This window comes from Heloderma suspectum, chromosome 4 (assembly GCF_057233095.1).
Source record: "Heloderma suspectum isolate Gila_16-S chromosome 4, 16-S_ref, whole genome shotgun sequence".
Lineage (NCBI taxonomy): Eukaryota > Metazoa > Chordata > Lepidosauria > Squamata > Helodermatidae > Heloderma > Heloderma suspectum.
The window spans coordinates 92,482,079-92,496,946 of record NC_139461.1 but is presented as its reverse complement, the minus strand read 5'-3'; the positions used below and the strand labels follow the sequence as shown (position 1 = coordinate 92,496,946).

At 43.5% G+C, this 14,868-nt stretch overlaps 1 protein-coding gene across 1 annotated transcript in view; it reads right to left on the bottom strand.

The window, feature by feature from the left end:
* The window catches only part of DOK6 (docking protein 6), a 391,405-nt gene extending 378,390 nt beyond the window's left edge, over positions 1-13,015 (bottom strand). The window contains exon 1 of the mRNA XM_084849962.1: positions 12,736-13,015. Coding sequence (XP_084706088.1) covers positions 12,736-12,801 — 66 coding nt within the window. The 5' untranslated portion in view covers positions 12,802-13,015. The remainder of the gene's footprint in view (positions 1-12,735) is intronic.
* Between the last annotated feature and the right edge of the window lie 1,853 nt (positions 13,016-14,868).

The window sequence follows — 14,868 nt, the reverse complement described above, 5'->3', positions numbered from 1 at the left end:
ACACCAAGGTCGATGTTTCTCAGTACATCAAAGCACAAAATGAGGATTATTAAAAACTCGGAGTTATATCCAATGGGTTGTATCTAATTTTAATCTAACGTAAATCCCATTCATTTCAACAGATCTGCTCTAAGTAAGTCTAACAATGGATACAACCCTCAGTGACAATTTTCATTAGGCAGAAATCTTTCATGTAGCATGAAAAAGTAGACTCTGATACAATTAACAGACAGAAGTAAAAACCAAACTACATTAAGGGTGAAATCCTATGCAGGTTTAGAGACAGGGATGTCGTTAGAAAAGGGTCTACCTGGGTACAGGCCCCAGATCTTTTGAGCTGAGCCCCAGATCTTTTCAGCTGTCCTAATTTGCCATTTTTTTTACATTTTCCCATTGACTTTCATTGGAAAACAGAAATGGCCATAACTTTTTTAGTTTGTATGATAAGGACATAAAGTGTGGAGACCACATAGCCCCCATGGATGTGATTGAACCTGCCCAATTTCAGGCAGTTAGGTCCAGTGGCTTCTGTGCTAGGCACAGGTAAAATTTGCTATTTTCAAGAAAATCTGTCAAGGCAAAGAACTATGATTTTTTCGTTCTTCCATATAAGCAAATGGAATTTGCGGATCTGACAGCCCCCATGGAACTGATTGAACCTGCCAAATTTTAGGCAGTTTGGTTCAGTGGCTTTTGTAGTAGTCACAGGTAAAATTTGCTATTTTCAAGAAAATCTATCAAAGCAAAGAGTTAGGGGTTTTTTGTGCTTCCTCATACATGCATGGAATTTGGGGACCTGGCAGCCCTTATGGAGCTGACTGAACCTGCCAAATTTCAGACAGTTAGATCCAGGGGCTTTTGTGCTAGACATGCATAAAGTTTCCTTTTCTCAAAGGCTAAAACAAAAAGTAAAAAACTGTCAAGGCAAACAGGGGATTAGATATCCTAATCAGAAGGTGTTTAAGGTGACCATTGGGAGGTCACTATCCCTAATCTCTTGTGTAGGGTTTTTTTGAGGTGCAAAGAACCTCTCTCCCCTACTTTTCTGCTCTTACATGACCAGTGTTGGGATCTTGCTTGCAATGAAATTTTGAAGAGGGAGAAGGAAGGGAAGAAAGAGCTCCATCTGAAATACTGGTATTTCACAAAGCATCACATTTTACTGCCTCAGACTGGAACCTTTGGCTTCTGCAGAAGTTTAGTAGCTTCAGGAGGGCAAAGGATCCAATCAGCCTCCACAAACTTCTTTCTCCCCCTTCACTTTGATTTCTCCTAAATAGCTGTAGGACTCAGATTATTCCAGAAGGAGGGTTAGGACTATGTGGTGTCATGATTGTGGAACTGCTGAGGCTTTTAAATAGGTTCTAGAGTTTTGAAAAAGCCCTCAGCCACCTCACCTCATAAAGTCAATTTAACTACGTGCAATCCTTACAAACCCTCCACAGCCTTCTAAATTCCTCTGAAGTACTATCTCTCTGAAAGGAGCCACTTGGCTTCAAGAATTCTCTCTACCCCCACCCATGCATTATATACTGCTCATTTATACAGGCCTACATATGCCTACTCAGAAGCCCCATTATGTTTAATGAGGCTTACCCTTAGGAAAGCGTGCACAAGATTCCAGCACAAGTTACTTTTGCAGGGAGGTTTGCACCCTGATGTTCTTCATGTTTACTAAGGCACTTAGTACATGCTCAGAGTTTCTTCATAAGTTAACCCTAGTTTTGAAAACAAATTCATTGGCTGAATCCTGGTGAATTCTTGGCGTAAATGAAATTATGGGGAGGAAGATACAAGGAGAGCCTGTGCACAACAAAGAGGAAGTAGAGGAGAGTTGCACAAAACAAGGCATCTGTTTTTATGAAGAGTTGCTAGATGATGGTAGGATGAGAAGGAATGGTTGCATGGAGGGGAACAGAATTGGTAGGGGGAGAATGTAAGTGCTCAGTGGTGAAAGAAAAGCATTCTGCATTTGCTCAGAGGCATTCTCTATTTAAGAACTTAAGGGGAGCCATGCTGTGTCAGACCAAGGTCCATCTAGTTATGATCACACAGTGGCCAACTAGCTGCCCACAGGAAACCCACAAGCAAGACATGAGTGCAATAGCACCTTCCCACCCATGTTCCCCTGCTGCTAACATGGGTGAAAAGTAAATAAATTCTAGTCATTCTAAGTTTGCATGCATGTATATCCTCCAGGAACTTTGCAAGTTTCTTGCCTGGGGGACACCTCTAATGACCTGTACATTTTCATACAAATTTACCCAAAAACTATTGGGGAAGGGGTAAAGGGAAGGGACAACAAATCACTCCCTCCCCAAAATTGGAGAACTCCCCTTCCACATGAACTGCTGAACCCATCCTTCTGAAACTTTGCTGGTTGCTTACTTAGGGACACCTCTGTCTGCAATTTTCAGAACAATGGTCCACAAGGAACATATAGAGATAAGTATGTCCTCTTTTGGAGACCTCAAAATGTCAAGGCAAAAACCCCTGTGGCTATCATTCTGAAATATGGCAGACATGATCTCCTCTGACAGGGTAATGAATCCTGAAAATTTTATCCAATTCTTCCAAGTAATAAAAATGTTATTGGCAGTTCCCTTTAAAAGAAAATCAAAGTATAACCCTGCACCTATTTTTCTGACATTGGGCAGGTGTAATCCCCTTCTAGCAGGCTACTATACCTGAAATTATCATCCAGCTCTGACGAAGAGAAAAAAGTTAGGTTTTTTTTTTTTTCTAATTTCCTGTGGTAGTCAGCAGGAAACATAAAGACTCATTTTTCCAAACCTTGACTGAGGTTTGGTTCTGAGCTGAAATGGTCCAATTATAAATTGGCCCGAGCAGAAGCGGGATGTTTTCCAAAACGCTGAATCGAGGTGTGAGTTGAAGAGGGGTGGGGGGTCAGTGCACACTTCTTATGTATGTATGTAATCTATATACACATGCAAGCACACCACACACACACACACACATACATATATATATATATATATATATTAGAGGTGAACTTAGATTCGGATATATATATATATTATATATATGCAAATGTGTGCTATGGGCCTGTGCCCCAGATCTTTTAAGAACCTGGTAATGCCCCTGTTTAAAGAGCAGAAAGTTCTACAACGCCCAGGATTCCTCAGCCAGCCATGCCAGCTTGGGAATGCTGGAAGTTGTAGGACTTTTCTATGTCTAATCATGCATAGGATTGCACTCTAAGAGTCTAAAATGTTCTTCTATGAACTTCAGAAATGCCTTGATCCTTTAGAGCTTTGTGTACAAGAACACAAGGAGTCCAATCCTGCATAAGGAACTTTTAGATCACAGAAACAGGGCTAGTACAATGTAAAATTGTGATGCATGAATCTGAGTCTGAAAGATTTAGAAAAAACCAAAACCAAAGCAACACTGGTTGCAATCCTATACCAACTTACCTAAGAGTAAGCCCCACTGAACTCAGTGGGACTTACTTCTGGATAGATATGTATAGGATTGTGATTATGGATATTTTCCATGCACAAACGATCTATCATGATTTGAACAAAGTTATTAAAAGAAGGATCAGCCAGATCTAATATAATAGTTGGAGAACAGGCTGCTTCATGTTTGCATTAATGCAGAAGTATATCACAGAGAGCTCTACAGCTGCGTTACTGACTCTTAAAAAACTTATGGGTTAGATCCAGTCTAAGTTATGCTTAGATTAGACCCACTGATCAATGGGACAAGTTAGTCATGAATAACTTAGGTCCCATTGATTTCAATAGATCTATTCTAAGCATGAGTAAGTCTGGGTCCACTTCTATATATTTAGAATATAGGGAATCTACATTTTTTAAAATATTTAAATTTAAATTATCATATAATCAATGTCAAAGTTTGTAATGCAGTAAATTTGAGAAGCAGAATTCAAACATAAAATTTTCTGCACACATACAGTACTGTGCAAAAGTCTTAGGCCACCACCAGCTTTGTTGTTTTAGCAAAGTTTTAATGACCATCCATAATTATTTTTCGGTCTCTGTATTAAGATACAAACAGAAAATACAGGAAATATGTACAGGCAAAAGTCAGTATTTAGTGTGACCTCCCTTGGCTCTAAGCACATCTTGAACTCTTTTGGGGAGACTGTCCTGAAGTTTTCTGAAGAAATCTTCTGGTATATTATACCAGGCTTGTTTCAGTACTTCCCAGAGTTTTTCTTTAGGTGTAGGTTGTCTTTTATTTCTTTCTCTGTCCAGGTGATCCCATACTGCCTCTATAATATTCAGGTCTGGACTCTGTGGAGGCCAGTCCATGACTGTCAGTGTTTTATCAGCTGTTTTCCTCGCTAAATATGATTTCACTGCATTAGCAGTGTGCTTGGGATCGTTATCATGCTGAAAAATGAAACCATTCCCAATCAGGCGCTTTCCAGAAGGAATGGCATGATGAATTAAAACCGGTCTGTACTTTTCAGCATTCATGATCCCATCAATACGGACAAGATCACCAACACCACTGGCAGAAATGCAGCCCCAAACCAGGACAGACCCTCCACCATGTTTCACTGAAGGCCGCAAGCACTCATTCATCCACCTCTCTCCAACTCTTCTTCTCACATATTGTAGACAACTGGACCCCAAAATTTCAAACTTGGATTCATCGCTCCATAATACTCTTTTCCACTGATTGTCATTCCAATCTTTGTGAGCTTTAGCATATCTTAGCTTTTTCACCCTGTTCCCCTTCTGCAAAAGTGGTTTCTTGGCTGCTTCCCTTCCACAAAGACCATTCCTGGCCAGGCGCCTGCTGTTACTCTAGTGTAAGGGGAGGTCACACTAAATACTTGCCACTTTAGCCTATGGAAGCTGTTTTTTCTGATTTTTTTTCTATTGTTGAATACGGCATACAAGTTTCCTGTATTTTCTGGTTGTATTCTAATGAAGAGACTGAGAAATAATTATATATGGTCATTATACCATTGCTAAAACAACAAATCTAATGGTGGCCTTAGACTTTTGCACAGTACTGTATAATCCTAAATCCTTCTCTGCTTCCCATGAATTTAATATCCTGATCAGCAATCCAGACACAGGAGCTCGATATATGCATGGAACATCCTTGCCCAGGTAATTTTCCCCATTGACTTCTATAAAATAATCAATCTTATGCAAATATTTATTTGTGCATATTTGTGCTTCTTCTACAGAACTTAGTATTGCCTCTCATACATGCAGGATGCACACAAACATATGTGAATGTAGCTCTTTGGAGAAGGGCAATTATCTACAAATGCTAATAATTGAGAATATAATTTTGTATATTCCTAAGGCAGTTAGACAGGTCCCAAGTGATACTGCAGAATGTGTATGCAATACATAACTTGAACAAGCTTTCCTTGAACTTGCATCCATTTCAGTTTGTGATCACAGTGAACAACTGTGATGTCAATTTGCTTTTTAGCTGCTTCTAAATTGTTCAAATGAATATCCAGTTGCTCTTATTCTTTCCTCTCCTCTCAGGTAGACTAAACTTAACTAGTTCCATGTAGCATACTATCAAAATCCTCTATCATTCTTGTTGTGCTCTTCCAATATTGAATATCTGAAGTCCTACTTTAGAATGTATATAATAAATTTTCTCTTAAATGTAGAGTTGGAATAAAGGACTCAACAGGTTTTAAACCAGAAAATGATATTTATCCTATTTTGTATCCAAAAGACTGAGGGATGGATCCAGACTTAGTTATACTTATTGAAAGACCCACTGAAATCAATGGGACTTAAGTTAGAATAGACCCACTGAAATAACGACTGCGTATGATTAAGTGTGGATCTCATTTCAGTTCTCCAGCCCAGACTACTCCCCTCCTGCGCCAAAGTAAGATTTATACATTAGAACAAAACAATGGAGTGAGAGTATATTTGGGCTTCTATTGCTATGAAATTAATTTTTTCTAACTTGTTTTGCAGAAAGTTAACTATACTTTTCCTTTAGTACTAGTGCACTTTTTCACCAAAGTGATCATGTGTCAGTCTATGGGTGACAGAACAACTTTGATTCCCAGCCAAGGTTTACTCAACCATAAAGTAAGATGGAATATAACAAAAACACTGGAAGAATTTCTATAATGGATTGGCCACCTGCCTGAAAGAGAGTAAACGCAGCTATTCTCTCTCCCTCCCTCCTTCCCTCTCCCTCTCCCTCTCCCTCTCTCAGGTTTACACTAAAACTTGCTTGAGCGTTTGAAGGGATTGCTTCTAACCTCAAATCTTATTTACAGAAAAATAAAGGAAAACATTCTTAATGTGGAACATAACAAAAAACTGTTACATCGTTTGACGGAATAGAATCTATCTTTTTAACGGAATACAATGTTCTAATTATGCCATTTTGTCTAATTCATAAGTATCACTGCTACATCTCATTATGAACACCACCCTTAGCCCTCTTCATTTGCTTTCTTAACTAATTCTGCTTTCCCCCAAACACATGCATATATAGATTCAGGGGATCCAACATGAGGATGAATTGTTTTTTCATAAATCTAGCCATTTCGTGTCCTGAAATCATTTAAATGTAGTTCTATATCCTTCACCATTTGAGAGACGAATATGTGAATGTGTATTCATCTTATGTCAAGAGCACCAGAGATTCAGGTTATAAGAACACAGATAGCTGTCATATACCAACCCAGACCATTAGTCCATTTCTAGCTCACTGGCAGCGCCTTTCCTGGCTTCTGCAGTCAATGCATGTGCTCTACCACTGAACTACTGCCCTTCTTCATAAGTGATCGTGTGTGTGTGTGTGTGTGTGTATACATGCGTGCACACTCAAGTATATATGGGTGGGATCAGGTCTCTGAAGTACAGGTTGGTGTACCAGAAATCTCTACATCATTTTAAAAAAGGCTTACAAATCATAAGGCAGTTCTTTTCCTATTTCACTGAAAAGGAATAATACCATGATGCAATAAATACATATTCAGTACACTCCAAATATTTCTTCGACTCCACCAATGTCATATATATATCTAGATTCAATATAAAGCTAAAAAAGCTTTATAAAGTATAGTAAAATCCTTGCTCCCCAATAAAGGCTTTCATGTTTCCGTTGTTCTGCTGAACTAATTAAGCTAGTGTCATCCTGGCCTTGCCTCAAGCTTGCATGAAGGAGTAATAATACTAGCCTTCTAAGGCCTGATGAGATTTAGTGATTACTTCCCAATACATTCAGGGTAAAATATTATTTTGGGGGTGGTGTCAATCTATCCAAATAGCACCAGGAATCCTTTCTAAATCCTTGATTTATGCTGCAAAAATTATTTCATGCCAGTGGTACAAGAATAGTCTGTAACTGGGATTCCAGCAATTACAGTGCGTTCTCTCAGAATTAACAGTCTGTCAAGATAGCAAAATGTCCCAAAGGTCAATTTATTATTATTTTTCCTCTAGCCTTGTACAACCTGTCCGCAAAGAAAAGCACAGCATCCAGGGTAATGGTAATATATATTAGCACTGTGATAAGCTTCCAGCCACTTGTAGAATTTAAAATTTCACGTGGCCTCTCGCCTATCTCTCTTAGAAGGGGAGCACATTCATATACATTTCCTTGAGATAATGGTTGCAGTTCAAGTATGCAGCTTGCTGTCTGTTATATGTCCTCCTCATGCAGAGCAAGTAAACATTAAAAGTTGTTACCTAACAAAAATGCTATTTTGTTCAGTATACTCACTGGAACTGGGATATAAATTCACATCTGCTGCTTGATCTTAAATCATCATCTCCAAAATACAGAATTAATAAAGGTTCACACTTTCAACACATGCATTTTGGGTATACCAATTCCTATCCAGAAACAACGCTGTGAGTGCACCTTGAGGCCTTGAAAGCAGGAGAATCTTTGCCTGTGCTGTAAAAATGAACATCATATACTTGGAAGGTACCAGGCAGAAGGCCATTTAGCGCAATGAATTTACCAGGGCATGTCTATCCAGCCACCAGCATCCCACAGATCAACATAAATATAAACAATCCAGACCACAATGTGCTAAAAGCAGACAATTGCAGGTAACTGCTACTTACTGATGGGTGGGGGGACGCCTCCATTTAGGCTCATACCAGGTCCAGTTTTCTACATATAACTTAGGAAAACCTACCTCTCTGGCTGCATTTGTTCTATGTACTGACTATTGTGACACAAATCTGTTTAGTTGTTGTTGTTTTTATAAAGAATGGGATAACTGACCTGTGTTTATAACACTGAAGTCACTGTTGTAAAATATTTAAAACTAACTTCAGCAAATGGTCTTAAAATATACCACTTCTTTGCATTTTATTATTGAAAATATCCCAGAGTGGGCCTTAAAATCTTGATGATAATTTCCCCTTTCACTTCCTGAAATGCTGTCTCTACCAATGGTAAGAAACAGTTTGACATGAGTCATACAACAAGCCAAGTCATAGCGGCAAGGAAAGGAGACTGAGGGGGGCACAAGCAGGTCACTACATTACTATCAACATTTCATCCCTGATTGAGAGAATTCCTGATGGCCAGGGAAACTGAAGAACTCCATAACTGTTTGAAGAGAGGAAAACATTCCTGACTCCAGTGGATCATGAGAGAAAGACAGAACAAGATAAATTGAATACATCCACAGAGGTTACTGTCACGCCAATGAAATACTCTACTCAACTGTTTCAGAACAGTAAACCCCTATTATTCTAAAAACATTCTGGATTGCATACTGAAAATTCAGCCAGTCTATGAGATCTGTACTGTACCAAACACTGATCATACATCCAATGGGCGATTGACCCACATGGTCTGCACTGTTCACAGGTGCAATCCCAGTATTTGTATACTGTAATGGCTGGTCAGTCACAGGAACAAATGCAACCCTACTTAGATTATAAACCCTATAGGCATGGGGTTGGGTCCAGACTAAGGGCGCAATCCTATTGGGATAGGCGGCTGCCTCCAAACTCAGAGAGCACTTACCCAATGCAGGGCAGGTGGAGCACGGAGGGGATCTTCTCCTCCACGCTCCAGCTGCCCTGCATTTGCGACTAGATTTTGGCTGTCTAGCTGCAGGACGTAGGAGCAGTGGGCAGGAGGAGAAGGCTGGACAATGCATAGGAAGTGTCGTACCAGCACTTTCATACTCCCCACCCCCAGGAACACCCCCTTTTGCCTGACTCTGTGCTGTTCTTCTGAGCATGGAGCCTGGGGACGATCCACACCACCTATAAGGTGGCGGAGGAAGGGGCAGGGAGGCGGTTTACTGGGAACCAACCTCGAACAATCCTATGGCCATCTAGCCACTGTCTAGTGGCCATAGGATTGCACCTTAAGTTGGGCACTCTTTAGTTATGACTAACTTTTCACATTGATTTCAATGGGACCCATGTATGACTAATTTAGTCTGGATCCAACCCATAGTAAGTGTCACTTCTGTGTTTGTACAGCACACAGCAAAACAGTAGTACTAAAATGTTGAGCAACAGTTCTAGCTTAGGTTTCCCTTATTTTCATACTGGTGCCACAGAAAGAAGGGGTGGTGTGACTTGACTACAGAGCCAAGCCTACCTAGTCCAACTCTCAGCATTCTTGGCCACTGGTCATGCTGGCTGGGGCTGATAGGAGTTGAAGTCTGAAACATCTGGAGGGCATCAGGTTGGGAAAGGCTGATCTGGTCCTGGGAGTCAGATCCCAATTTAAGTTCTGAAGCAACAGCAACACAGGAACAAGCAGTTATTTTGCAGCCAATTGGCATCTTGATTTATTTTTCCAAGTTCACATTATAGAGTCTCACCCGCATGTTCTTCATTTATCCAACTGAAGCCAAATTTGTGACAGGCAGTGTGTGCAGTTATGCTCCAAGATGATAATTAAAGAAAGTAGGAGGCTTAAAGTAACAGGGTGTGCTGCATCTGTAGTGGAAAGTGTAAGAGATAAAAAGAGCTAATAGCATGGAAAGCTATATAGTGCAGGAATGGGGAGCGTGTGGACCTCCAAATGTTGTTGGACTGCAACTTCCATCATCCTTCACCATTGGCTGGGGCTGATGGGGGTTGCAATCCTAAAACACCTAGAGGGCCACATGTTCTACATCCCTGATATAGAGTAGAAAGCTAGCAGGGAAAGGGTTAATTGGCAACTTCTGCCAAACCCATGTAGCCTTTTAATTCAGCATGATTTCTGTGGGTTGTTTTGTGTGTGTGTGTGTGTGTGTAAAATATATACTAACCTACTTCAGAACTCATCTGAGCTAAGATAAAAACCTTTGTGTGGATTATTGATACCATTTGTATTTGAACATTACAATAATATGCATTTTCAATTCTACTTGAATTTTTGCAGGTTTGCATGTCCAAAATCCTTTATTCAGGTGTGGGGATTTTTTTCTTATGAAGGACTTCTGTGATATATGGAGGACCCCGTTTATGATTGTTCAAAACTTTTCATTCCAGTGCAAAACTTAGCGAATGGGGGGAGGGTCATCATAAAACAGCCATGATTATTAACGAAGTCAACACACGGTCATTGTTCATACCTAGTAGAAACATTTGAATATGAAAGTAAACTATTTTTCTTTTCTATCTACTGCAATACTTTACAATTAGCTTTCAGATTAAAAGAGCAACCGCATAAGATTAATCAGTTTTGACAATCATGAGTGATCTATCAAAACAAGAACCTGTTAGCCTAGTGAACAGGAGGTGACATTTTAGAAGACTCATTTATCAAAGTATGTTACCCCCAAGGGGCCGGGGGAGAAGGAGTAAGTTGGACACAGATGAATTTAACATGCACCACCAATTAGAATTATGTACCTTCTCCAAGCAAAGAATGAACACAAATAAAGTAAAAAAATCATCACCAGCTTATTCATATGCAATTCACTGGGAACAAGAAAAAGACAGCTTGTTTGGATGTTAGTGACCATTAAGTTGTTTACAGTCCAGTTCATAACAAGTAGCAGATTCTGACATCACTACACGAAGCAAGCAGCTTCCCAAGTATCGCTACACGTCCCTGATTTTAACTGTTTTCTCCTTTCGGCATGGGCTAATGCCTTCATTGGGTGACTGAAGGCTAGTTCCATCCACAGTATTGTAACCAATCTCAATGCATTGTTCTCTGGTAGCTCTAGTTAACCCTCAATAAACGGTTTTGGCGCTTGCCTTCCAGCTGGCCAGTACCCTCTGTGCCCCCTTCCCTTTCTAACAAACTCTTAAAGGTCTCCCTATTCCAGAGCAAAATGAGGCAGGTAGAGCGATGGTGTCCAACAGGCTTCCATGCCAGCTATCGCCTCTGTCAACTCCTGACAACAGGCAACATTTCTGAGGTATATGGGAGTGTCAAAAGTTAGCCTAGCCCTCTTTCAGTACTTATCCTGCCACTCTCATACATTCACCTTTCCAGGTGACTCCAGCCTTCTGTTTGAAGCCAACAGATCTCTTGCAGTTGGCTTGGACACAGGGGACAGCAGGAGCAGCCATCACCCTGCTCTCCTGTCCATCTGCCCAATGAACTATTATCCTTCCCCTGGTCTAGCCCAATCTGTAACTTTTCCATCAATGATGCCGAACCAGGCATCCTACCCAGATAGGTTTCCACTCATCCCAGTTGGTATCACCACTGCTCCCTCCCGCAGCTGATACTTGTACATTTTCTCCCCCTTTCCTGCACTCCTTTCCCATCTCCATCCTACTTCTCAGGCTCCTCAGTGCTTCAAACTGAAATGTTTTCAGGCTTTTCTTCTGGTGGCTCTATCTATCTGTTTGGGTGCCTGGTTCTTGTTTTGTTTTTAATAAAACAAAATGTTTCTGCACGAAGTTTACACAGTGCCCTGACCTTTGACACGTTCACCTGTTAACAGCTTCCAACTGAAGCAGCCGCGGATTGGGAAAGATGCTTAAAGGGAAGGGTTCCCTTGTCATCAGTTTAAGGAAAAGGAGCCACTCTGTCTACACTGGGGGCGGGAGAATCATGTATGCTTCAGCGCTGGATCCTCCCTACATATTTACTCAGAAGTAAGTCCCACTGTATTCAGTGGGGCTTACTCCCCCTAATAAGCGTGCTTAGGATTGCACCGCAGCTTACAAAGGTGGATAAAAGGGGTTGAACAGGTGGTGGGTCCCTGTCACTCCTTCAATGCACGTCGATGCGTGTCGTGAATATCCGATACGGGTGAGCGTGAGCCCCAAAATCAGATCGTGTGGGCAGTGGCGGGCAGTTCTTCCGGGCTGGTTCCTTCGGGGTTCTTTCCAAGCCTGATCTCATCTAGGTGCACGCTCAAATCGGCTCGCGGTCCTAGACACCACCGGGAGGAACTCCGACGTCCAGGGGGCCGGGGGCCGGGCGGCTCGCACGCCTCCCTCCCAGGAGCGCGATGCCAACGACACCATCGCCTCCGCGACCGCGACCACCGCGGCGGGCGGGCGGGCGCGCACGGAAGGCAAACAAAAGTCTAAAGCCGCCGCCGCCGCCAGCAGCAGCACAGAGACAAGGGCTGCCGCCGAGCGCAGTCCCTCCACGCCCCCCCCGACCTGGCCCCCACGCTGCCTGCCCGGCGTCATTACAGGACCGGGGGAGAGGGGGCTGGCCGCAACCGCCGAGCGAGCGAGCGAGCGAGCGCCCGCCCGCACCTCCGCCGCCCAGGCGCCGACAGACCGCAGCGAGAAGAGCCGGGGCGGGCAGGGGGGCGCGGGACAAAGCGCGCGGCGGCTCTCTCACACTCACCCCGAGCTTCCTGCTGCGGATTTTCACGTAGCCTTGCTTGACTATGTCGTTAAAGTTGGAGGCCATGGCCAGGGCGAGGGGGCCGCGACGCCCCCGCTCCGTGCCCGCCTCTCCTCCTCCTCCTCGCTCTCCTCCTTCCTCCCGCTGTCGCTGAGCACCTTCGGCCGCCGGCTCCCGAGGAGCCTCTGGCAGCCGGGCGGCGGCGGCTGAGCAGGTCCTCCCGCGCGTGCCGGGCACGCACCGGCCCAACGCAGCCCGCCCACTCCTCTCGCGGGGCGCCACGAGCGGGCGGGCGGGCGGCTCTTCCTACCTCAGCGGCGGGGAAAGACTGGGCAAGGGGGGGAGGCGCCGTGCCGCGCCGCCGCCGCCCGGAGCAGCGAAGGAGCAGCGTCCCCGGCTCTTCCAGCGGCGCTCTGCTCTCCCTCCCTCCGCAGCTCCCGCTGCTCTGCCGGCAGCTAGAGGCTCCGGAGCTCCCCGCGCCGCGCCATCCTCCCGACAGGGCGAAGGGGAAAGGAGCGCGCGGGGGGGGGGGAGCCTTCCCGCTCGCGCGCGCGCTCGCCTCCTCCCTCTCTCTTCCTCTTTTCCTTCCTCCTCCTCACACCTCAGTTCATCGCCAGCAGCCTAGGCCGGCCGGGGAAATGTCAGCCCCCCGCTGCTTCCTTTCCCAAGCTCGCTGGCTTCCGTAGCAGTCATTCACTCGCGGGCTGCCCGTCTCGTCGTCTCCCGGCGAGCCGCGTCTGTCGATGCCAAGTCTGGCCTCCCCCTGAGGGACCCTGCCCCGGGCATTTCTCCAGTCAGTTGACCCGGCTGGAAAAGCAGATCCGATTTACTTTGCGCTCTGTGTGTGTGTGTGTGTGTGTGTGTGAGAGAGAGAGACTTCTGCACAAAGGAGACCAAACAAATCCATATCCTCCCACCTGTGTATTCACCGTTCAGTGCCCTGACAGCCACAAACAGACGCCGTTGCCTCGATTGCGTTTAACGTGGGCCAACACAATTCTCATCTCTTTACTGAGAAATGAGGCTCCTTGAGTTTCAGTGGGGTTTACTTTCTGGTAAGCACGTTTCGGGTAAGAGCCTTAACAGGGCAACCCTATACATGTACACTCAGAAGTAAACCCTACTGCGTTCGGTTGGGCTTCTTCCCAGGGCAGTGGGGATAAGATTACAGCCTCATCAACTTCATTGAACTGATCGAAAATGAGATAATTTTTTACTCAGAAGTAAATGCCAGTCACTTCACAGGGGCTTACTCCCAGTTGTATAGGATTGGAGACGTCATTTCTTCAAATTCCGGAGAGAAAGTCTTGGGTATCTTTCCCAACAGGGATGCAGTAAATAAATATTTACTCAGTGATGCCAAAACAACAACAACAACAACAACATGATCTCTGTTAACTAAATGTCTAGTTGGGAAGTGTGTACATCACCTTGAGTTTCATGCAAGGAAGGCTGCATATGAAATAAATACTTGTAATCCACCTTTCTGCCCACTAGAGCCTGCAAGGCAGCTCACAACATAAAAACCTATCATTATCATAAAACCACATCATAACCATAAAACAGTATATACACAGAGAACCAGATAAAAACAGGGGAACAAAGCAGCCAAAGTTAAGCACATTTTAATTCCAGTAATTTCTATGGGAGTGCTAAGCACATGCATAATTCTCTCCCTATTTAATCAATAATTGAAAGGATTTATTTATTTATTTATTTATGGGATACATACAGTACACCTGGCCCATCAACGGGTTTCCAGGGTGGTATATAAATATAATAAAGCAATTGTGAATGGTGCTAGAGATGTATCTCTGTGTTATTTTTATTTCTTCAATTTGTGCACCAGTTTTGGAAATGGATCTTGCAACTTTAAGTAAGTACAAGCATAAGAACCATTCACCCAAATGAGTCATTCTTTCTCCATAGATAGTTCTCAACTTTTTTCACGCAGGGCTTTCATTCCTTTAAGAGCTGTACAAGAAAATCATCAATAGGTGAACCATTTCCAAGCCTGCAGGTACAATGGTCTTCCACTTCACAGAACCTATGAAAAACGGTGCAGTCCTATGCATATCAACTCAGAAGTAAATCCCATTGAGTTCAATGGAGCTTACTCCCAGGTAGGTAGGT